Source organism: Castor canadensis, chromosome 3 (genome assembly GCF_047511655.1).
Source record: "Castor canadensis chromosome 3, mCasCan1.hap1v2, whole genome shotgun sequence".
Taxonomy (NCBI): Eukaryota; Metazoa; Chordata; class Mammalia; order Rodentia; family Castoridae; genus Castor; species Castor canadensis.
In genome coordinates, this window is record NC_133388.1 from 182875880 (window position 1) to 182899714 (window position 23835).

Here is a 23835-nt window from a genome sequence, read left to right on the forward strand (position 1 = left end):
ACCCACGGCTTGAGCACTTCTGCAGATTCGTCATTTCCTTGGTGATGCGTCCAGTATGAGAAACAGATCTAAGTATGCATCAGTAGAACAATGACAGCACTGTATCCAGACGGTGAACAGCAGATGCCTAGGCTCAGACGTGGGAAGACAGTTACTGCACACGGGGTACAGGCACAGGCGCGTGGGGTTCCGAGGGGCTGCCTTCTAAGAAACATCACACAGATGATCCTGTTCCAGGAATGACTTCACACATGCTTTCTGCAGCTACATGTGTTTGTTGACATACACAAAAACACCTACGGTGGCCACTAAACCCAACTTCTGAGAGGTGTGAGAGCAGATTTTACTTCGCAGATCTTCACTTAGGGAATTTTTTAAAAAGTATGCGGGGTATTTTTCCATTTTTAACTAAAAATTAGCTTCAAATCACATCTGATATTTGTTAACTTTAGAGACAAATGTTTCTCTCTGTCTTTTTTGTTTTTTCAGACAGGGTTTCATTATGTAGCCCAGGCTGGCCTCGAACTTGCCAAACTCCTGCCTCAGCCTCCAGAGTTCTGGGATTATAGGCGTATACCACCAAGCCTGACTTAAAGTTTCTCTTATCTTCCTCAAACACACCTTCTTGCTATCCACTATATACGTTTTAGGTCATGTAAGAGTTCCCACACTTTCATACCAGTATGGATTCCAAACAGTATTCTGACATGATTAAAATGACCTGAAATCAAACAGTTTAAAGATGTTCCCACAGCATCTATTCACTGTGACATTATCTGTCTTTGACCACATGCCTCACCTCCAAAGTCTGGCTCCACACAATCACCCACACCACAGAGGACCTCTTCCATCTTTTCCCACAAGCCATTGCTCTGTTTCCCTTCCTTTGAGCCATAGGATTCCCAGGCTGTCCAGTTCCCCACCAAGAACCACCCTGGGAGCAATGCTTTCAAACGCTCAGCTTCATACCACAGGAAGTGACGGACGTATCTAAGTTCTTTCAAATAGTAGCACAACATTAAAAAAAAAAAAAAAAAGAAGAATTCTAGAAAAACACCAATATGGCTGACAAACCCAATTCCAGACACTGCTGAGAGAGAAAAAACAAGAAGCAAGCCAGTCATTAACAGTGGTAACCATCAGTCTGCACGCTAGGCTCTTCTCCAGGCTTGTAGTTTCTGAACTTTCTGGAACAGACACACGCAAGCTATGTTTAAAACCAGACGTGGAGTCCAGGGCTCTGATGGCATTCTCCTAGGGAGCCTTCTGCAACGGTCTCATCGTGGAAAGGAGGAAAAATAGTGCTTCCCCTGAGAAAATGTCCCTGAGTCCCCAGGCCAGGTTAACTGCTCACTTTCTGTATTCCCCTAGCACTCTGTCCCTCCGCTGTCACCGTGCCACACACACTATTTCCACACTGGCATGCCACTAGTGGCAAGCTTGTCCAGGATGAGGATGGATGTTTGTGGTCCCACGAGAGTACTGTAATCAGAGTTGGAGTTTCTTAAATGCACAAGAAGTACCCTAGCTATAAATCCATCTGGGTGTTTAGTTAAGTACCTGTGGTCTGCTGGGGGTGCCTACGGCGTGCTTCAGAGAACTGAAGGACAGTCCCCAATGACTGCCCACAATACCCAAACTCTCCAATGTCACCATGACAATGAAGAGAACAGGAAAGCCGGGTGCTAGTGGCTCACGCCTGTAATCCTAGCTACTCAGGAGGCAGAGATCAGGAGGATCTTTGGATCGGAGCCAGCCCAGGTAAATAGTTCACAAGACCCTACCTCAAAAAACCCATCACTAAAAAGAGCTGGTGGAGTGGCTCAAGTGTTAGAGTGTCTACCTAGCAAGCCCCAGTACTACGAGAGAGAGAGAGAGAGAGAGAGAGAGAGAGAGAGAGAGAGAGAGAGAGAGAGAGAGAGAGAAAGAAAACAGGAATGCAGCCATGACTGCAGCAAGGAGATCCACAAAGGTACAGGAAGCCAGAGACAGGGGAGAGGGGCTGCACTAGATGGAGGGGAAAGCGGAAAGCACCCCCTGCCCGGGAACGGCTACATCACTGGTGATGCAGTAATGACAAAGACAGAGGCGGTCACAGTCCTGGCATTTTCTCCTGTTCCTTTCATGTGTTAGGAATGTTCTTTGCACTCACTGAAACCATTAGCCCTTTTCAGATTTCCCTCTGTATTTTTGATTGAACAAACATACTTTAAACATCAGCTGTGTTCCGGGCACTCTTGTGAGGGCTCAGATGTGACTACGTCATGGTCTCTGGCTCAAGGGGCCTTCAGTCCAGCATGGGAGACACACGCACACGTACGGCACCCAGGTCCTGTACTCATTACAACACGGTCCCTTGTTTGACGCGAGCCCCGAAAAGTGGCTATGGAGTCATCTCCAGGGCTTCCCTTCCACAAGGGAGCAAGGAAGACATGGGACAACCAGGACAGGACAGGAAAAAGCAAAGTGCACCAGGCCAAGTTCAAGGCTCTGCAGCCAGCAGCCACTGCCACGCTCAGATGGCACCTGGCCACTTGTGCAGAAACAGTGCTTCCTTCTCTTTCTTTCTCATGCTCCCTCACGTGTGCTTTATTATCCAGGGCACTGGTTACAACTCCTAATACGTGACACCCCACATCGGTTAAGAAAGCGAACACTGAGCCAGCTACGCTGACAGCTTCAGCGCCACCTCCTCGTGAAGCCACCCAGGGGAAGGGCCCACACGCCAGATTCAGCCAGCTCTGGAAGGCAGCCCTCCATCTGCTTACCACGTGTGTTGGTGGCCATGTCGGCCACTTTCTGAAAGGCGTCCAAGAAGGCAGCTGCTGCTACTACTGTCGTCCTAAAATGCAAACAGATAACAAAGGCATGAGGAATGTCTCACGCTAGCAAAGTCACTACAGCTCAAGGGCCAAACCTCCACTGCAGAGTGAACGAAGCCTTCCAGGAGAAACCATTCGGCTGCACTAGGACAAACCCTCACTCCTTCCCCATGCTCCACCCCACTAATGTTCTGACTGCATAAAAATCACTGCCAGGCAACATTCTGCAAATGAGGAAAAGACAGGTGCTTCTACTGAAAAGAAAAAAACATCATTAAGTAATATAAATAGAATCCCAGCCACTTGGGAAGCGGAGATGGTGAGGATTATTTTTGGAGGCCATCCCAAGCAAAAAGTCAGCAAGACTCCCCCACCATCTGAAACAACAAGCTGGGCATGGTGAGGCACATCTGTAATCCCAGCCACGTGGGAAGTATAGGTGGGTAGATCATGATCTGTACCCGGTCCCAGGAAAAAAGAACAAGCTCCTATCTGAAAAATAACTAAAGCAGAAGGGGTTGGGGGTGTGGCTCAAGTGGTAGAGCCACTGCCTAACAAGTGCAATGCCCTGGGTACAAATCCCAGTCCCGCCATCTGTTTTATATATATATATATATATATATATAAGACAGATGAAATCAACTCTAGAGTAGGAAAATAACATCTACACACATGAGTTGGGGGAGAGACTCAATCCTGAAGGGATACTCATGTAGGGAAAGGGAAACTGAGGTTGCAGAGCCAGACAGCCTTTGAAGATTGCTCGTTCCCATCAGAGCTCAACTCACTGCAAGACAAGACCCTGGACGGCAGGGTGACTTCTCCCCATGAATTCCAGCTCTGATGAAACCAAGACATTTTTTCAACCCTAGGATGCTCATCCAAGTGTACCCTGTGAATTCCTAAGAGCTGAGAATGACAGAAATGTCCTAGGAAACTTTCTGGATTCTTTTTTTGGGTGGAGGCAGTACTGTGGTTGGACTTCAAGACCTTGCTAGGCAGGCGCTCTACCTCTTCAGCCACACCCCCCACTCTTTTTTAGCTTTTTTATTTTTCACATAGGGTTCATTTTTTGTCCAGGCTGGCCTCAGACCACAATCCTCCTATCTATGCCTCCCACAGAGCTATGTCTTCAGGCGTGCCCAACCACGCCTGGCTTACTGGTTGAAATAGGGTGTCACTAATTTTTTCCCTGGGCTGGCCTTAAACTGTGATCCTCCTGATCTCTACCTCCCAAGTAGCTGGGATTACAGGCATGAGCCACTGCACCCAGCCTTTTTTGGATTCTTAACATTGCCTTGAGTGCTATCAGAGGACTTGGGCTTGTGGCCTGCTGGTTTCCTCAGGCTGTGACCTATGGAGTCATATAATGAGGACAGCCTCCACTCCATGCCAAATCAACAAGCCCCCAACTAGCATGCAAGGACTATAATGGACCTTGGAGCAGTTGCTGATTTTCAAGAATTTCTTACATGAATCTAGTCTCTAGCCAACGGTCCTGAGGAAGCCAAGTCACTAAAAGAAGAATAAGGACTGGAAAGAAGAGAGTTCAAAATGGAGGGATAGGACAGATAGTCTTTAAACACAGCAACCGTGGTTATGAAATAAGAGGTCCCATGGGGCCAAACTTGAAAATGAGTTTCCAGGACAGCAAGAAGACATTCTGTTCAAATTCCAAAAAAAATCACACACATCTTAAACATACTTTTTAAAGAGGTGACATCAAATGCAGATTCTAAGACAGTCAACTTTATTAGACATCCTGGGATTTATAAATAGCTCACCCTGATTTACAATTAATATCTGACACAGTGGCTGGATTTAATCTCATTCAGCTCAAAGTCAGTCATCTGAATTTTGCAAGCCAGCTATAGAGCTGCCTTACATATTACAGTCACCAGAGTTCCCCTGCAAATTAGAATGATGGTCAATTTTGAGGAATTAGGAACTTTAAGTGACAGTCATACTGCACTTTCTGACACTGTCACAAGACATCTTGTCTCCTCTCTGCGGAGACAAAGCAAATATGCATCCAAAGTAGAAGGAGTGATTCAGCTTAAATACACCAAGGCTTACCTGCTTCTCCTGCAGGTAACTTTACCCTTTCTCTAATACACAAACCTAAGCTCTCAGCCATGAAATAATACAGAAATGGTTCCTGGCCTCAGGAGGCCAGAATGTGGTTAAAAGGTACGCAATGTACCTTATTACAACAAGGACAGAATTACTCCATGTCTTACTTTCTATGTGCAACTTACTGTAGGCTCTAGCCTCCTCCCTGGCCAAAGGGAAAGAAAACCATTTCTTTCCTGGCCAGCCTGAAAGCCAGACAACGAAAAGCGGTCAACCAAGACAAGTGAGGACAAATGTACATAAATGTCTTAGCTCAGAGGAGAGCTCCCACAGAGTGGGGACTAACCTATTTGAAATCAATGACAGCAATTTACTGGGAGCATGCAAAAAAAAAAAAAAAAAAGGTGGGGTAGGAGTAGAGGGAGCCCCGGGGGGTGAGGCTGGTGAAGGCCTCGGGTGTAGACCCTTGAATTGTGCACAAGGAGGTGGATCTGATCCAGCAGAATGAATTAGGAGGTCTTAAGCAAGAAATGGGACAGGATTGGGCAAATGGAAAAGACGCCATGTTCTGGAGTCCACTGTCCACCTGGTGGCCACACACACACACACACACACACAACACACAGATGAAGGAATGGAAGGAATAGCTTGGCGCCTCCCCGGTTCTTCTCTCCTAACCCACAGGGGAGCAGGGACCCTCAGTGCCATGGCTACGGTTCCAGGTGTAACCTCTGGTGTGCACAGGCAGAGACATCACCCTTCCCTCATCTGTCAGTCATCCACGTGGCTCTTTATCCTACCTACCTGCTCTGCCCTCTCAACCATCTCATCCATCCAAAACAGCCAATATTACCCCCCACAGTTCACGAGTGGGGGCCATGAAAATACTTCTTTCTTCTCTTTTGAACCCAGAGCCTGTGTGTGCTAATCAACTTCTCTACCACTAAGACACAACCACAGCCTTTGGTTTTTTGAGACAGATTCTCCCTGTGTAGCTCAGGTTGTCCTTGAACTCTCTTGGTTAGCCTCAGCCTCCTGGGTGCTGGGATTACAGGCATAAGCCACCGTGCCCACCTTAAGACACTTTTGTAAATGTTCCATCATTCATGGAACATGAATGTTCCCTTTCCCCTCTGTCCCCTTTCCCCACTGGCTTAAAAGGGTGGAGCTTCAACAGAAGACACTGGCATACCGTAACGAATAAGCACACTGGGCAGTAATAACAGCTTCTTAGAGCAGGTCTGGATTTTTAGCAGTTTTATTGAGGCATACTTTGCAAACCATAAAATCGCCCTTTAGAAGTATACAATGCGGTGATTTTTAGTAAATGTAGAATTGCACAACCATCTCCACCCCAGAAACATCCCTCTAACTCATTTGCAATCTGTCTCCTTTTCCACCCCCTAATCCTCACTTGTCTCTACACGTCATCTTTTTCCAGTCACATCATGGAAATGAATTATATAGTCAACACTGGGTTTTAAATTCTTTATATAGAAAGGCAATAAAGATGGATGAGAACTTGGACTCTGGAGTCAGACTGCCCAAGTTCAAATCTCTGCCTTGTCATTTAATATCTTTATGGCTCTGGATAAGTTATTTAGCTAACTGTGCCTCGGTTTAATCATCAGTAAAGCAGGGCTGATCACTGCCCTCACCCATGGGGTTGTGAGATGTAGACAAGACAACACTTGATGCCTGGCTCAGAGTGGGGGTCACCTAAGTGTTGCCGGTTGTTACCTAACATACAGGACTCTACACATTGAGTGCACGGGGGCAGAGCAGACACGAGTCCAACTTCCCATATGGGAATCACCGGGCAGGAATATGGCTAATAAATAAATGGCAATACTTCCATCAGAATCTACTACGTGCTTCTCCAGCGTTAACACTTGGCGAGGTAACCCCTCTGCACGCTGGTTCGTCCTGCTCCATCCTGTGTACGATGCTGCCGTTCTCCTGCAGAACACAGGCTTCTACTTACCGCAGCTGGGACTGCAGCTTTCCGGCTTTGTTTATGAAATCTTCCCAAACTGGATAACTCCCCTACAACAAAACAAAGCCATCAGTAAGTCACACTGCGATGGACATCTCTCCTGACGCAAACACAACCCCCAGTGCCAATTTTTCAGGGAGCCATCTGTGGGGGGCAGTCTTCCTTTACAGTGAATGTGATATGCCACCCCACACTACATACAGGGGCACTGGCTCAGGAATGGCTCCCTGTAATCTTCGAATACTGCAGACACCCGATGGAATTCGTTTGGTAGAATCTAACACGTACACCTTCGAGTCAGTAGACCGTGGCCCAAATTTAATGTGTACACACACTGAAGGCTCTATCCTGAACCACCTGCTCACTCAACATGGCCCTGGATATTCTCACCTTTGTCCCAACAGCAGGGAGGAGAGAACCAGAGTGACTAGCAGGAAGCATTATCAGAGTATCAGAGTCTCGAGATTGGAAAGTTGCCTAAACAGAGCCACTCAGCTGATGGCTTACCCCTCACGTCAATGGACAGTATGACAACAGGTGGCTCCTTAGCAACTCTTCACCCAACAGCACTCATCGCTTGCCCTGGGCAGCCTGTCAGTCCTGTCCTCAGTGTTCATGCCGCTCTATTCCAACCTGCTCAGAGCCCTCAGAGTCAAAGCCAATAATCTGCGTCCCCTGAAGTCTGTTCAAAGTCCATTCACATTTCTCCAGGGGACCCGTGGGGGTTGTGGGTTGCACACACCCACAGCATCCTGGAGACAACCTATTGTGACTCTCCTCTTCTGAGCATGGTACTGAGACACGAAGTCAAATGTGCAGGTACAATTCTGACCAGGGCAAACCAGAGGGCAGCCTGGTACCTCGTTCTGCACACATTTAATGTATAATGAGATAGAAAAGCAATCCACCAAGAGGGAACTCAAAATAAACCCAGAAAAGGGGAAACCTGGTTAGAGATGTGGTGCTTGGCACTGAATCCTTTCAGTAGAGAACTAAGACCAAACACCTGAATTAAGGTTGCAGAACAGACTGCAAATGTTGTAAGTCCTGATGAGGTAAAAAAAATAATGTATGTCACCTCTTGATTTTGTTGTTAGGGGGAAGAGGGAGACAGTGGAATGACATTGATCTTTGCATCTTTCATTACAGAAAGCCCATCAAAACCATCTAAAATTGCAACAAAATAATTTCACCTTCCTAATGGTTTTCAGCAAGCTTTTTCTCGCCCTTATAGCACAGGTTCTCAACCTTGGCACCACTGACATTTTGGCCTGGAAATTTCACTGTTGTATCTTGTACATTATAAGATGACTAACAGCATCCGGGGATTCTACCCACCAGAGAAGACACCAGAAGCCTTCAACCACTAGTTGCAGACAACCAAAAATGTCTCCAGACATTGTCAGATGTCCTCTATGGGGGCAAAATCACCTCCAGTTAAGAACCACTGTCTTACAGGAACATCTCAGAACACTCATTTCTTTTGTTAAATTTGTTCACTATTACCCCATTTCAGTTTCCCTTTCTTCTGTTAAATGACAGCAAAATGAAATGTCTTTATTTTGAAAACAATACACATGGGTGGGGGACTCCTTTTATAAATTACCTATTCATTGATTTCTCTAGCTGTCAGTTCTGTCTGAAAGTGTACACAGAGATATCTAGAGAGCCGTCTTACCAACTGTTAAGTGGGTTACTTCTGGGTTCGTTTTCTTTGCACTTTCCCGTATGACTACTGTTTTGGTTTGGTTTGGTTTTAAGGGTCATGTTTCATTTTAATGAAAACAATAAATCCATTGCATTAAAAAACTTTAAGATCAAAGTAGAGGTTCTGGCAACTGCACCTTGAATTCACAGCCCACCAGCCCCAGGGTCTGTTTTACCTGTACTCACTCATTACTTCTGCACTTGTGCACCTGAGACCCCATGGCTGGGCCAAGGGCAGGTCCTGGCATTTACTCCCTCTGCAGCCATTTTCTCCCACGAGACACTAGGCTGCATGGGCAGGGATCCTGTCTGACCGGCTCTGTGTCAGCTCCACTTAAGCCTTGTCAACCAACTCCCAGGCACAGGGATGGCCATCTCACGTCACCTCTACCCTGGGTTTGTGCCCTGGGGTTTCTTCGACCCAAGAGCAAAACTGCATGGTAACAAACAAGAATCCTGAGCGGGCTCAGGCCACCATTCCAGGCCCATCAAGACAGCATGGTGACCCCAACTTTGATACTAAGATCTCAGCATTTCCTCACCAAGCTTAGAGATGAGTACCCTTTCCACATCAGTAACCAGCTAACTAAAGAATTAAGGGTGAGATTGGAGTCCCCTGGCTGGCCACTGTAGATGTTCTTCTAGAGGGTTGGCAGCTGGCACCCAGAAAAGCACCAACGTTCTCTGTGGCCTCATCCAGCCATGCCCTTGATCTCCGACCCACAAGACATGAGGGGAGGCTCTTTGGAAAGCCTGAGAATGTTCAGAATTGTTACTCTCCTGCTCATGGCTGAAGGCGTGATCTTCTGTTCGAGGGAGAAGGACGTTAGACATGGCCTCCTCAGCCAAGCACCTATCACCCCCACCCAGAGAGCCCTGGAGAGGCCACAGGGTTGGTGCTTATTTATCAAGAAAAAGGCAAGAGGCCTAGACCAGGAGAACTGAGCCCTGAGTTCTACTCACTGCCCTGCCAGGAATTTACTGGGGGATATCATTTGACCTTTCTGGGTTCGTTTCCTTACGATGACAATAATTAAAATAATCTACCCCATCACTCTTACCAACACCACCACTTATTAAACATTGAAAGAATGTGGGAAAGAAATAAGGAAGAAGAATCTGGGAGTCTAATCTCCTGAATTGGATCTTAGCCCTCCTGCTTGCTCTGTGACTGGCCAAGTCATTTGACCTCTGCATGGAACATCCTTACTTCGCAGGGTTGCTGTGAGGAATAATGAGGCCATACGTGTCAGAGTCATCTGCACTCCATGTTTACTAAGCGCTATCCACAATGGCGGAGACGTGACTCAATCCATCCTCCAGTGAACAGACAAAGAAAATGTGGTATATCTACACAATGGAATACCACTCAGTCCCAGAAAGAGCAAAATCCTGACACTGCCATAACGCAGATGAACCTGGAGAAAACTACACTAAGTAAAGTCAGCCCAAAGCAGAAGAACGAGCACCACGCACTCACTCTTTTGGAACCTGAAAGAGCTGATCTCACAAAAAGACAGAGTAGAATGGTGATTACCAGAGGTGGGGGTGGGGGGGGGTTATACAATTATAGCTGGATGGGAGAGGAAAAGTCCAGAATAGGCAAATACAGAGAGACAGAAAATAGGTAAGTGACTGCCCAGCGGAGAAGGGAATTGGGAATGACAGCTAATGGTTATATAGTTTCTACCTTGGACGTGCAAATGCTCTGAAACTGAGAGTAATGTCTGTTCCACTGCAGTGCCTGAGACACAGAAGGCACACGCCCGATGTGACCGATTCAAGCATGCTAGGCTCCCAGTCATCTCATTCAGGAGGTTTATTGGGAGAGAGGTTGAAAACTCCAAGTGAACCCATGCATCCGGGCGGGGCTCCCTCATTCTTCCTCTGCCCCTTGTGATTAGTTAACCACAGTTAAGATGAGAACAGACCGAGCAGCTGGGTGCACAGTGTCAGACAGTCTGTCTGCCACTCCTAACCAAACGGCAGGATGGATACGCAACCCCAAGCTGAGCTACCTGAACGAGGAGACAGCTAAGCCACTTTCAGAGCTCCTTACTCCCCTCCCTGGAGCCTCATTTCAGTCTTTCTCAAATTAGCAACAAAAGAAGGGTCACCTCTCTCATCAAGGGGTACACATGGCTCCCCACCTACGAACACCCACTCAGCCAAAAGAAGCCTGCCAAAAGCGGCTCTCTCCTGACTTAATGCTATTTGACAATCTATCAGTGTGTCAGGCCCACCTGTTTTAGACAATCTATAATTTAATGGATTCCTTTAAAAAATCAACTTCTAAGAACAGAAGACAAAAACCTCCTTGTTGAGAAATGAAAAAAATAAGGTGTGTGAATGTTATTAAAACTGAAAGGCAAGGTGATGTTGGATTGTTCCAGATTTTATAAGTTTCTTTCAAGGAAAAAAAGTTTCTACCACTTGAAAGTAGTTTTACTACAAATTTTCAAAAGCTTGGAAAATGGGAGGAAGGAGGAAGAAGGGAACTGTAGAAAGGTGAAAAGGCAGCAGAGAATGATCTCTAGGGTTTTTACTACGGACTTGGTAAAGGAACCACATTCAAGTTTCAAAAGTGATTTGCAAACCAAGACCCTGGATGCACTTGGAACTCCTTCAGAAAGCAGCTTCAACACGGTCCTTTGTTTTCTAGGCTGCACCCCTTAACAGGAAGCCCTAGGAAGCTGCTGCCAAGGTTCCTGTCCAGGTTTCAGGGGGCAGCCTAGGCAAAATGGTCAAAGTTCCCAGAGCTGTGGACCAGGTCCATCGCAGACCCAACCACCACGGCACTCACTAGACCACACCTGAAGCTTTCCTACTTTCACAATCCAAGAAAATAGGACTCACACCCAGCACCCAGGCAACGGGAAGGAGGCTCTCCTCTCTGGAGCCACCTAAGACTTTGAGAGGTGGTGAGTTTTTTGATCCCTCAGCAGAGTGTAGAACCCAGAACCTAGATCACACCAGATTTGGAGAGAAAGATCCTACTAGAGAAAGAAGAGAAAGGCTGGTTGCTTACAAGAATATAACAGGACCCTCTTCATCAAGAGCAGGAAAGCCCCACCTCCTATGTGAGATGGTGTTCCTGAATACATGACTTCATTCCTGGATCAGCAGCAGCCAAGGGCTCCCCTATACACCAGCCATGCTGTCTTCTCCACAAACCTCTAGAGATTCAGCGACCATAAAAACTCAACACTCCCTGCCCAGCTCAAATATCACATCTTCTGGGACATCCTCAGCCACCATCTTTCCCATCCACCCTCCAGGGCTGGCTGCATCCACAACCTCAACTTGTCACATCACGCAACCCACTGTCTGGAAGCCTCAGGCCTTCCCTTCTAGTCCAAGGGACAAGGACAGAGAAATGGAGGAAGGAAGGAAAGGCACTTCCGGTTAAGAGGTTTAGCTGGTACAATGACAAGGAAGCAGAGGACACAGCCAGTTCTTCTCAAAGGACCCCAGGGTGGCATACTTTCACTGGAGAGAAGCAGGAAATAGGCAGGGTGGACAGGTGAACAAGGCCAGCCTTCAAGGGCAAGGTCCAGAGATGAGCCACAGAGGGACAGCAGAGGGAGCCAGGGTAGCCTTCATTCAGATGGCCAGTGGGCCACGTGACAGGAGACCTGACTCACGAGCCATGTACCTGGCAGCAGCTTGGTCCCCTTGAGAAAGATGAGAATGTGCAATTGTGTACTGACTCTTTAGGAAAAGGATCTCCTGAATCTCCTTCCACCAGGAGTTGAACCAGCCCTCAAGCTGCCTTCCCTAGCCCCGGGACAGAAGCACTGCACTTGGCCCCAGAAGCCAGAGGAACCAGGTAGGCTCCCGCCCCACACAGGGCGCAGAAGCCAGCCAAGAGCCTTTCTGGCTTAGGGTTGTTTGGCTTGGTTTGGTTTGTGTGAAACAGAGGCCTAGGATGGCATCCCACACACGGCACCGGAGAACACACCACGAGTGACTCATGCACGGCTGGTTAACGGAGCTCATAAATTATGCAGCAACTGTCTCTCCCAGCCTGGGCCCACTGTGACAGAACCTCCAGGGACAGATGAAGGGGAATTCGACACCACATTGCCACACGGGGGAACAGAGAGGGGTGGGGGACTGTGGCTGGAGAAGAGGGGCAATAAAAGAGGAGCCAGAGGGCCAGTCAGGGAGGACTCTCATGAGGAGGTGGCAATTGGTTCAGCTGAGAATAAAATGAGGACTAGCAGGAGACAGGCTACAAGTACTGGGGTCCCACCAGATGCTGCCTGACTCATGGTTGTGGCTGAGGAAAAGCCAAGCCACACAGGACAAGACAGGTCTTCTGTTCACCTTGACAAGCAGTGCTGCCATCAGCGCTTTTGTGAACAGTTGCCAGGCATCAGGTATTGGTACCTGTACTGCCGGAGCTTCAAACTTACAGGTCCATCCCCGGGAGCTGAGCGGCAATGCAGGATTTGTTGTGCCTAGTGCGAGGTGCATGCACCATCTGGCCACAGACCACACCCTGGGCAGCATTCTCATCAAGTGCTCACAGTGACCCTGCTGGCCAGGTGCTGGTTTTATTTTACACATGAGGACACTGAGTCCCAGAGAGACTGTAGTGAAGACGCCACGTGATGTCAGATGCTTCTGACTCTGGAGCCCAAGGGTTCCTGATTCTGGGGAGTCTCAGCAGACAGATGGACAGCCCAACCCGGGTCCCAGCCTAGGGCTGCAGAGATGACCCAGCCAGCCAGCCACTGGATCCTGCTTTAGATGTGGGTCCTGCTCAAGTAGAGTAGGCGACAAGGTTCCAGGAATCCATGACACCTGCTCACGATGCAGGGCCCAGAGAGATGGATGCCAGCCTAGAAACAGCCAGGATCCTCCACCATGGAGAAAAGAAGCACAAAACAAAGAAAAACTCTATGCAGAGAAGGGGTCTGAAAGAAACACTGGGATGCAGGGCTGCCGTCACTCGTGATACAATAATGAGTAATTTTATCTCATCTTCAGGTTTTCAGTGACACTAGAGCTGATCTCTGGGGCATCTCTGGGCTGGCCACCACCCTCACTACCGTGTCGCCTCCCAGATCCTCAGCAGAGTGAATACAGGGAGGGGGCCAACAGCACCCTCCCCTTCTTCTAGGTGCACCCCTTGTCAAGCTCAGACTCCAGGGGAATGAAAAGCAAAGAAGCTTTGAGAGGAGCCAGGCCCCTTCCAACCTAAGCAGAGCACCTCTGGATTCTTCACAGGAATTAGCTCAGCTTCCAGAAGTGGAAATGCAGAAGGAAGGACAGAGCCCACAAATGCCTGTCACAGCTTTGTCCCCCAAACTACACTTCTCCATCCTGGCCTGAAAGATGAAGAGCTCCCAAGCTCCTCTGCTGAAAGGCCCAGGGCAAGCCCATCCATCATAACTACCAGTCCTGGGCTTTTATTCTCTGATTGGAGCTTGCCTAATCCACTAATTATCCCTGTCCATCAAGGGGATGACAGCCTTGGGGATAATCAATGGTTGCTTCCTTGCCCACCCGCCCTCACCCACTTGCCCAATTGCACCAGCAATAAATATGCTTATGCTTAACCACAAAAGGTGCTCCCTGCCCACCCGCCCTCCAAGCTGCTCCATTTGTAACCCTAGCACTCTAATTAAATCCGGGCATTCAGTTCTCTTCCACCTACATTGCTGGGTCGGATGTCCATACTGTTTTCTGGCATATGGGTATGTCTCTACTTAAAATTTTAAAAGCTAGATTTTTTTCAGTTCTCTACCAGTCAGCAGTCTTTTGTCTATCATGAGTTATCTGACAAGGCAAGCACTATCCACATGGGGTTATTCAAATGTAAATTACAATGAAATAAAATGTAATCTCCAGGTCCTCGGTCCCACCAGCCATACTTCAAGTGTTCAGTAACCATATGTGGCCAGTGTCCACCATACTGGACGGCAGACCTAGAATGTCTTTCATAGCAGAAAGTTCTATTGGACAGCCTTGGCCATGCCAGGACAAGGTCACACCAGGCACCCATGGGGTATCCCACACCTGCAAGAAAGTTTCTGGACCTATTTTTTGTTTCTTGGTTTTTTGACACAGGACCTTGCTATGTAGCCCAGGCTGTTCTGGCACCTGAGATCTTCCTGCCTCGGTCTCCTGAGTGCTGGGATTACAGCAGTGAACCATCACACAAGACTCTCCTATTTTCTAACCTTTGCAAAATGTGTGTGTCTGTTTCATGCTCCACGTTTCTTTGAAAATGGGATCACTGCCCCTTTCCTTTTCCATTCCTTAAACTCATCCTGTGCTCCTTGCATTTGCATAGCCACGTTTTCCAAGAGAAATCTGAAGAGCCACCAGGAGTCGAAACTGACCAGGATCATCGCTAGAACGTTCCCTCACATGGACATGGCACTGGAGAAGTACTAAGGGCTGTCACAGCAACCTGGAGGGCAGCTGGCAGAGCCGGCTATAGCACTTCCCTTCTTACCATGGGAAAACAGGTTCAGAAAGGGCAAGTGATCCGCCCCAACCAAGGAGCAGACGCCTCACACCCACTCCCCTGCATTAACTGCTGCTAAGGCTGCCAGTTCTTAAAAGCAAAACTGGTCCCTCGGTTCGCAGGAAACTGGTAGTGTGGCTGTGTGGAAACATGGGAATTCAGTATTTAGCCACCTGAAAGGGGCTGGCTGCTTTTCCCTACAGGCTCATGGGACACGGCGGTGTACACTGAAGCCCGATGGCAAATAAGCATCCCTCTGACTCTCATCCCACTAAACAGGGTCCAGCACTGTGTTCCACTTGTTTACTCTTGCCTGCAAATACCCACGTGAGATAATGAACCAGGCAAGGTACACAGGACTCGGACCCTGTTGTCTCTGTCATGCTGTCTTGTTCCTGTTACTTCACACTTGCACACTCATGCTCACTAATTTCTCCTCCCTCATCTCACCCCCATCCAGCTCCAAAACTACTTCAGTCTTTTCAGGGATCAGCTCTTCATGGGGCCAACTCTCCAGCACCCTGAACAAACAGACAAACACCCACAACTTAGCTGTGGCCTGGAGATTCTGCACCCACAACAGAGCACCTGTGCCTGCTCAATACCCTCTGTTCACCTGTAAACTCTGCCCAGGCAGGTACAGCATCATGAACTTGTCACACCGCCCCAGGGCTGGCCTTGGCCTTACTGCACTGTGGACGCTGAGCTCTGGCATGGTCCATGAAACGGGTTTCTTCTTTGGGAAAAGATGGTACCTCATCCACAACCCAACTCCCACTCCAGACTGCCAGGAATAAACTGGTGGCCAGCGAAGAGTCAGAGGCCACTGATGTCACCAAAAAAATTGAAACTGTGTTTACTTCTATGGCCAGTCCGTGTGTGTGTGTGTGTGTGTGTGTGTGTGTGTGTGCGCATACACTTCCCCTGGCTCTCACAGAGCCTGAACACAGAGACCAGACAGAGGGCCCTGATGGGTCTGGAAGGACCAGTGTGGTCTGGTGGTTAAGAGCATGACTCTGCAGTCACTCGGCCAAGCTCACTAGGTGACCTTGGGCAAGTTACTTAATCACCAGGTGCCACCCTGTCTTCCTCCATACAGGACGCTAATGGTTAGTTACTGCCTCAAAGGATGGTGATGAGACTACATGAAATAACAGACATAAGGGTGACGGGCACACAGACCTCGACACTGCTCTACTGAGTCAACACCCAGTGCCAGTCTTCCTGACCAGGACACTTACTACCCACAGACACCGAGCAAGGGCTAGGCCATGCACAGCTACGAGGCCGACATGCTGAGAAACTCAGTCTAGCAGGAATGCTGGCGTGCACAGTCTCGATCCTCAGCCCCAGAGGGCAATGCACTCCAAGTATAAACTCTAAGTACCAGAACCACCAGGGAGGTGACACCTCACCTGGCTGGCAAAGGATGAACGGGAGGATCACGGTTCCAGACCAGCTCAGGCAAAAAGTGAAGTAGACCCCATCCCAACAAAGGGAGGGAGGATGCATGCCCTGCAAAAGACAGAGTTAGCAAAGGAAGGGAGTGGAGTAGGTGGTGCAGGGCTGGGATGCAGATGCATTTGTTCACCTGGAACTAGGTAGAACTGGTACACTGCCGGGCAGAAGCTCCTCCTCCCTCCATGAACTTTGAAGTTCTGACAGCTCAGGAGGCCAGAGATCACCTTCTTTGTAATCCCAGCAGGGCCTCAGAACCACCAGGGTATTTGTAAAAAAATAAAAGCAGATTTCTGAGTCCCACCCCAGTTTCATAAAATCTCTAGGGAAAGGGCCTAGGACTCCGTGCTTCAGCACACTCCCTAGGGAAGACTTTGACTTGCTAGCTAAACCCACCCCCAGCAAGAGATAGGGTCACATGTGCCCCGAGCCCTGGGAAGCCAGGCCTCAGCAATTTCTCAGTGCTGATGTTCACCTCCAGGTCCTTGCACAGTAATCCTGGGATGAGCCCTCGCACGTAGAAATGTGAGCTGAGACACACTCTTTGCAAGGCATTTGGCAATGGGTTTCAAAAGCTTTGAAAGGTGCATCCCTGTAGACCAGGGATAAATCCTTCAGAAGATCATCCATGTAAACCAGTGTCTGTCAGGATATACTCACTGCAGTGTGGCTTATAATTAGTGAAAAACTGGATGCAGCCAAAACACAGATGAGTCAAGAACTGCCCCCGCCACACACACACCCCCCAGGGCCTTTGCACATGCTCCTCCTTGCCTGAATCCTATCTTCCCCTGCTATCATAAACTGTTACTCAAATGTCACCTTCTGTGAAGCTCTCCCTCATCACTCTACCGAAAAACATCCACACTGCCTCACTTGCCCCCACCACACCTAATTCTTTTTAGGATACAAGAAAATTCACTTGGTCAGGCTACATAGGAAGCGTAAATAGGATGGATCACAGTCCAGGTCTACCCAGGCATAAATGTGGAGAACTTATCTCAAAAATAACTAAAGCAAAAGGGCTGGGGGTGTGGCTCAAGTGGAGAGCCTGCTTAGCAAGCATGAGGCCAAGTTCAAACCCCATAACACCAAAGAGAGACAGAGACAGAGAGAGAGGTAGAAAAAGAGAGGGAGAGAGAGAGAAAAACGGAGAGAGAGAAAGGAAAGAGAAAGTATTAACCTCCTATTCCATGTACCCTGTCATTACTTCTCCACTGGAAAGGGGGTTCCAGGACAGGAATCTGTGTTCATTTTATTCAGTGCTGTATTTCCAGCACTTACAATAGAACCTGACACACAGTAGGTCTTCAACTATGTCAGCCAAATGAATAGAACTGTGCATGCACACCAATGTGCCACACAGCCACTAAAAGCAGCATGGCTTCTCACTCCACACCGGGAGAGGCAAGGACTTCAGGTCCCTGGGTGAGACTAGGAATTTCTCACCAGCCCAGGCTGCGGGACCCTCTGTTTCAGTGTAAGCGCTGTGAGCCAACGCACATGACCCACTGTGTAAATTTCTCACTTAATTGAAGTTTCTAGTTTTCCTTCCATTAACTTTATAGTACTTGCATAATCTTTGAGAAGTAATCTCTCATGAAATAGCCTCAAAACACTTGCTAATTTTTTTTTTTTTTTTTTTTAGGAAAAAGCTGCCTCCACAGAGACTTAATTAGAAAGTACCTAATTAAGGCCAGCACAACATCAAAGAGGCCAGGTTCCCAGGGACCCAGGTTCCAGGAGACTCCAGTCTCCTCCTGGTGGCAAGATGACCTCGGTCCTTCCAACAGTGGCTCTGGCCTGCTGCTTGGCCATGAGCTGCTCCTGGCTGGGCTCCCCACTACCTGCTTCCTATTGGGGTGTCTGATGCAATTATTCAGGCCGGAGATCACATCCTGCTGTGGCGTTGGCTTTGAAGGTTCAGTAAACAGTCACTTCAAAACAAAGAGGACCATTAAACCCAACTCAAAGACTTCCTTAATGGCTGCCTGCTCAGCTGCCTAGTCTGGCTCAGAAGTGAAACAGAAGTCTCCTTGGGAACTAATCCCAGCCCCGCCAGCCTCCTGCTGCAAGTATCCCCTCCCTTCCTGTGTTGCACTCCCTCACGTGGGGCGCAAAGCTGGCAATGGGACGACCCTCAGCAAAACTAATGTGTGTCCTGTGATTGCCACAGAGAACCCACCACTTCCCCCCACACGGGTGGGTCAACAACTTTAGGTCAATCTCTGGGTTAGGTCCCTCCTTAAACAGAGGGAGACCCCAAGGGGGCCTTTGTGAAGGAGCTCAGAAGAGCCTAGATTTGTACATGTTGTATCTGGTTCTTCCTGAGTTCTGGAAGTATTGCTGGGACAAATGTCAGAGATGGGTGAAATACATCCATTCCAGAATCTGAAAAGGAAATCACAGGACACCAAGCTGTGAGAGGCAGCCCAGATAAGAGCACAGACCCTGGAACATCACACTACCTGAACTCAACTCCTAATTCTGCCCTAGTTTACCAATCTGTAAAGCAGGTGCCATAAAAAATGGGAAATACAGTTGTTGAGAGAGTACATGAGTATTCGTCAAGCACTTAGAATAGTACCAAGAATATTGAATAAGTAAAATAAAACTCAGTTCTCACTTTGGGTGTCACCTAGACCAAAAGCCTTCCGTGACTATCCTCTCCATTCATGTGGGAACCAGAGGAGCTCTCAGGACCCCCACAAAATGTTGTGACAGGGACTGCACTGAACACTGGGGCACAGTCTGTGACTGGCGTGTTCACAGGTGTACCTCCACCACCAGCAGCGCCCAGCATCCAGCAAGCCACTGTCACGCGTGTTGAACATGTGTAATGTGTCCTGTGTTCTAATTAAAAGTTGGAAAGCATTAACTGTATTGTATCATCAAAATGAAGATAGCATTCTTTTTTTCAGATGAATCAGTCATCCATTTACTTAAGAAGCGTTTATTGAGCACCTTCTGTGTGTCAGGCTCTGTACTGGACACTTAGGACCACAGAACAAAACAGATACAAATTCCCACCTTCAGAGGCTGACATTTGGGGAAAGCAGCAGCAGACAAGAGACAAACAGATGGTGTCAGGAAGTGCCAAGTGTTACAGAGCAAAGAATGAGGAGAGTGAAAGACAGTGGAGGCTGTGGGAAGAGGCATCTTTTGATGAAAGGCCTTAATGACTTGTATCAGATGATGTTTCTTCTTTTTTCTTTGTTTTTTTTTTTGAGACAGGGTCTGGCTATGTAGCCTCAACCAGGAGACAGCATTTTTGTATTTTCTGAAACATCTGAATGCTGCAATAGGCAGGGAGCTCTGCTAGGAATTAATGACAGCACCTCCTTTATCTGAAATGCTTGGAACCAGAGGTGTTTCAGATCTCAGAGTTTGGAGGGGTTTTGGAATAGTTACATAGATTTTACTGGTTGAGCATCCCCAATCTGAAATCCAAAATGCACCCAACATCTGAAACATGTTATGTCAGTGCTCTAAGAGTTTCAGATTTGGGGTTTTAGATTTTCAGATTAGGGCTGCTGAGCCCACACTGGGGTACTTAGGCAGGCAAGAGCTTCTACTTGGCACTTATGTCACGCTAAGCACTTTACATACATTTCCCATTTAGCTCTCAACAGGTTTAAGAAAAAAGTATTGTCTTCTTGTCCCATTTTACAGGCAAGAAAATCGAGGTACAGGAAAGTAGAGTGAGTTGCCCAGAGTGATGGAGCTAGGAGGTGGCAGAGTCGGGCTTCGAGGCTAAGGACAACCACTTTTTAAGTGATTCTAGGTAGAATCAGCAAAAAATGTGAAGAATGGGGTGAGGCTATCCCTTAAGAAAGAGGAGGGGCCAGAGAGAAACCTTCCCCAGAAACCTGGAAGGTTGGGAAAGGTTTGCAGTAGACAGCCAGGGCACAGACAGGCAGGGGACGGAGGAGCCGTGATGTGTCCACCGAAGTGGGAGTCCAAGACGGGAGGCACTGGCTGGGGTCATGTCACAGGGGCCCTTGACTGCCAGGCTAAGGCAGGGAGCAGCATTTGGCAGCCGGGCAAGTGGGAAAAGCCCAACATCTTGGAAAGGAACAGAAGCTGCTGCGACAGTACACACCAGAAGCAAATGAACGCTGTGTCTCCTGGTGGTCACCCAGAAAACCAAGGGAGACACATAAGATGGCCCGAACAAAGCGACACCTCCCTCAGCCTGGCCTCGATACCTCTACAAGACTTTTCTTTCCCCAGAGTGAATTAAAGTGAATGCCTTCAGACATTTGTCACAACCCAGCACACCTTTCCCTTATGGACACACAGAGGAATGGAGGGCAAGCAGACCCTGCTGGGCTGGATAAGGGTTGCAATGAACTCAAGGGGGAGGTGCTTGACAAGAACCCAATTTCTTTGTTTCTAGAAGCTTCACCGCAGGCTTTAAGTATAGCTGGAAGAAGGGTGGGGCAGTGTTTGCCCTAAGAAGTAGAAGAGATCATTGCTGTGTGGTTCTTCAGAGTTCACAATACTCTGTTACCAAATTTACACACACGGTGGTCACACACACAGCCACATCCGAGCCTGTGTTCACAAATAATCTCTCATTTCAGAATCCTCACAACCACCCTAAAGGCAGGTGCTTCATTACACCCATTTAATAGAACAGGGAACTGAGGCTCAGAGAGCATGAATGACTTGGCCACAGGATTTACATCAGATCCAGGTCAGCAGCAGCTGAATTTCCAGAATTTCTACAGGAGGGTCCAGCAAGATGTAGAGGTGAGCCGGACACTGTATTGCAAAATGGGCAGACTATTTTTACTTAGTATGGTAGAGAGTTTTGCTGTGTAGTTCAGTGGCCATTAGCCAGACATGACTGTTTAAATTTAAATAAATTAAAAGTGAATAAATGCTTTTTATTGCAAGTACTTACTTTTCACTATACTTTTAAAAAAATTTTTTATTTCTAATCATGGCAAAATACACAGCAAAATTCATAAGCTTGACCTTCTGTGAGCATATAGTTCAGTAGTGTCAAGTATACTGGACTGTGATCTTCCTACCTCTACCTCCCGAGCAGCTGGGATTACAGGCATATGCCACCATGCCTAGTTTTTAAAGGTGCTTTAATTCAGTCTTGGATGAAATTAAAAGCACACTATAAGAGGCTGAAATAAGCTTGATGGTATAGTGGCATTCAACCCTGTTACACACTAGCCTCACTGGGAGCTTCCAAAATTCTAATGCCTAGCATGTTCCTCAGAGCACTAACTCAGAGCCTGGGGAAAGCGGGGCCCAGGCCTCATATCTTCAGGCTGCCAGGGCACTCACTGGGGCCTTCCCTGTAATCCACACCCTCCATCCAAAGGGCTGGGACCTCATTCCTTGGCCAGACCCACCCCTCCAGCCCCTGGAGAGCACTGTGGCAGGTGGCAGGAAGAGAGTCCTAGACAATATCTGCCACCCACCTCCACACTTAGGAGCTGCCAGCACTGAACAAGCCAATACTTTTACTGCTGTCCAATTCTTTGAGGCAAAGAAAGCAAATAAAAAGACACAGCTCAAAAGGCACTCGACTGATTTTTTTTCACCCACTTAAACTAGACAGGAAAAGAAAAACCACTTAAAAGTCAGGACGAAGGCCATCTAGGGTTTTTTGGCGAACCTGTCAACTTCTCCAAACACAGACTCACGAAGACTCTACAGACTCAGCCCCACCTAGAGGGTTATGGGGACCTAATGACACACAGAACGCTCTTTCACAGGAAAGGGAGGACCAGGGAGGCGCACAGTGGGTTCAAGGTAAGGAGGTGTCTCTGAGGAGTCGTGTGAACTGTGGGTGAACTTTAATGCACACGCCTGTGGAGTGGGAAACAAGAGGAAGGGGGCCTGCCAAGTCGCCCCTTGGAGAAGACTGGTAAGAGGGAGAAGAAAGGAAGCCACCATACGGTGCTATATCATAAAATAAATATTTCCCACAAAGATGACAGCAGATCAGAGCTGCCCGCCCCAGAAAGTCCTCACAGTGTCACTTCAACCCACACCCTGTGCCAGCTGTGGGTGAAGGGACAGACAGACTTTGATTCTGCCCTTGAGCCTACAGGGGACTTGTCTTCTAGAAACAGTCCCCTCCCCAACCTGAGCTACAGAGCTCCAGCTCTGAGGCCAAAGAGGCCAAAGTCTAAATACCAGTGCCACCTCAGCACGGCCTTGGACAAGTCCCTGCATCGCCCACGCCTCAGTGCTCTCACCTGTCGAGGGGGGCAGATGAGAGGATGACACGACTCCGTACCATGTCCAGCACACAGTAGGTCCTTACCCAGTCCCTCTAGCCAGCTATTTACCACACGCACTGAACAGCGAGCACCTACGATGTGCCAAGAAGCAGGCCAGAGCATCTCACACAACAAAACCCTCACAATTATGCAGTGGGTAGAAACTCAGCCACTTCCAACCAAATCAGGTGATGGCAGATATCAGTGACCCACACTGAGGCCTTCCGGGGGCTTCGAGGTGGGAAGCTCTGAGGTGCTCTAAGGTGGATTCTGCACTGGAGATGGCTTTTTGGTGTTTTGGTGGACTTTTTGTGCAGTGTTTTTGTGGCACACAGTCAGATGAACCCTACAGCCTGCATCTCATTTAAGGGGAGAACCTTGGCAATCAAATACAACAGGTGTTCTTAATGGTCAGCCAATAAATACACTTTGTCTCTGCCATTTGCCACTTACTAAGGCTGTATCAGCAAAGCAGTCTGCAAACCTGAGTTCAAGTGCGTGAGGCACCAGCCACTTCTGTTTAGGGCCCTCAGCTATGACTTGTCTGATGTCCTAGGCAGCTAAGTCTAACTCTGTCCTTTGGCTTGCCTTTGGTTTGGGGAGAGGTATGGCTGTGCTTTTGCAGAGATGTGGGCTTGGGAGGAAAGTGTCCTGAAGACAATTCCGAGAAGTAATGGGGAACTCAAAGCCATCTCATTTTTCCATACCCGACTTGAACTTCTAAGTGTTCTCACAACAGCAGGAGTCTTGCCAGCTCCTGCCTGTCCCTGAGAAGATGGAAAAATCCCTAGATACGAAAGACAGACCATGCATCTGGTGGATCAATAGATTCAACCTTTTCACCCTCTGATCACTGAAACCACCTGGAATGAGCTAGCCAAATTGGCAGATACCATTTTAGCTTTTACCTTTTACCTACAGCCAAGATGCAAAAGAAGAGATCAAAGGGCAAGTGGTCAGCAGCTGAGAGGACGAAGCCTGCATGGGACATACTTCTACTAAAAATATTCACTGTTTAAACGACATGCAAATGCAACTGGAAATGGC

The 23835-nt window shown here is 48.1% G+C and overlaps 1 protein-coding gene across 14 annotated transcripts in view; it reads right to left on the bottom strand.

Annotated features, from left to right (window-relative positions):
• Mtss1 (MTSS I-BAR domain containing 1) overlaps positions 1-23835 on the bottom strand; it is a 149020-nt gene that overhangs the window by 119719 nt on the left and 5466 nt on the right. For all 14 annotated transcript variants that reach the window (XM_074069185.1, XM_074069183.1, XM_074069176.1 and 11 more), the window contains exons 2-3: positions 6880-6941; positions 2769-2842 (exon numbers count right to left, since the gene is read on the bottom strand). In XM_074069185.1, coding sequence (XP_073925286.1) covers positions 2769-2842; positions 6880-6941 — 136 coding nt within the window. The remainder of the gene's footprint in view (positions 1-2768; positions 2843-6879; positions 6942-23835) is intronic.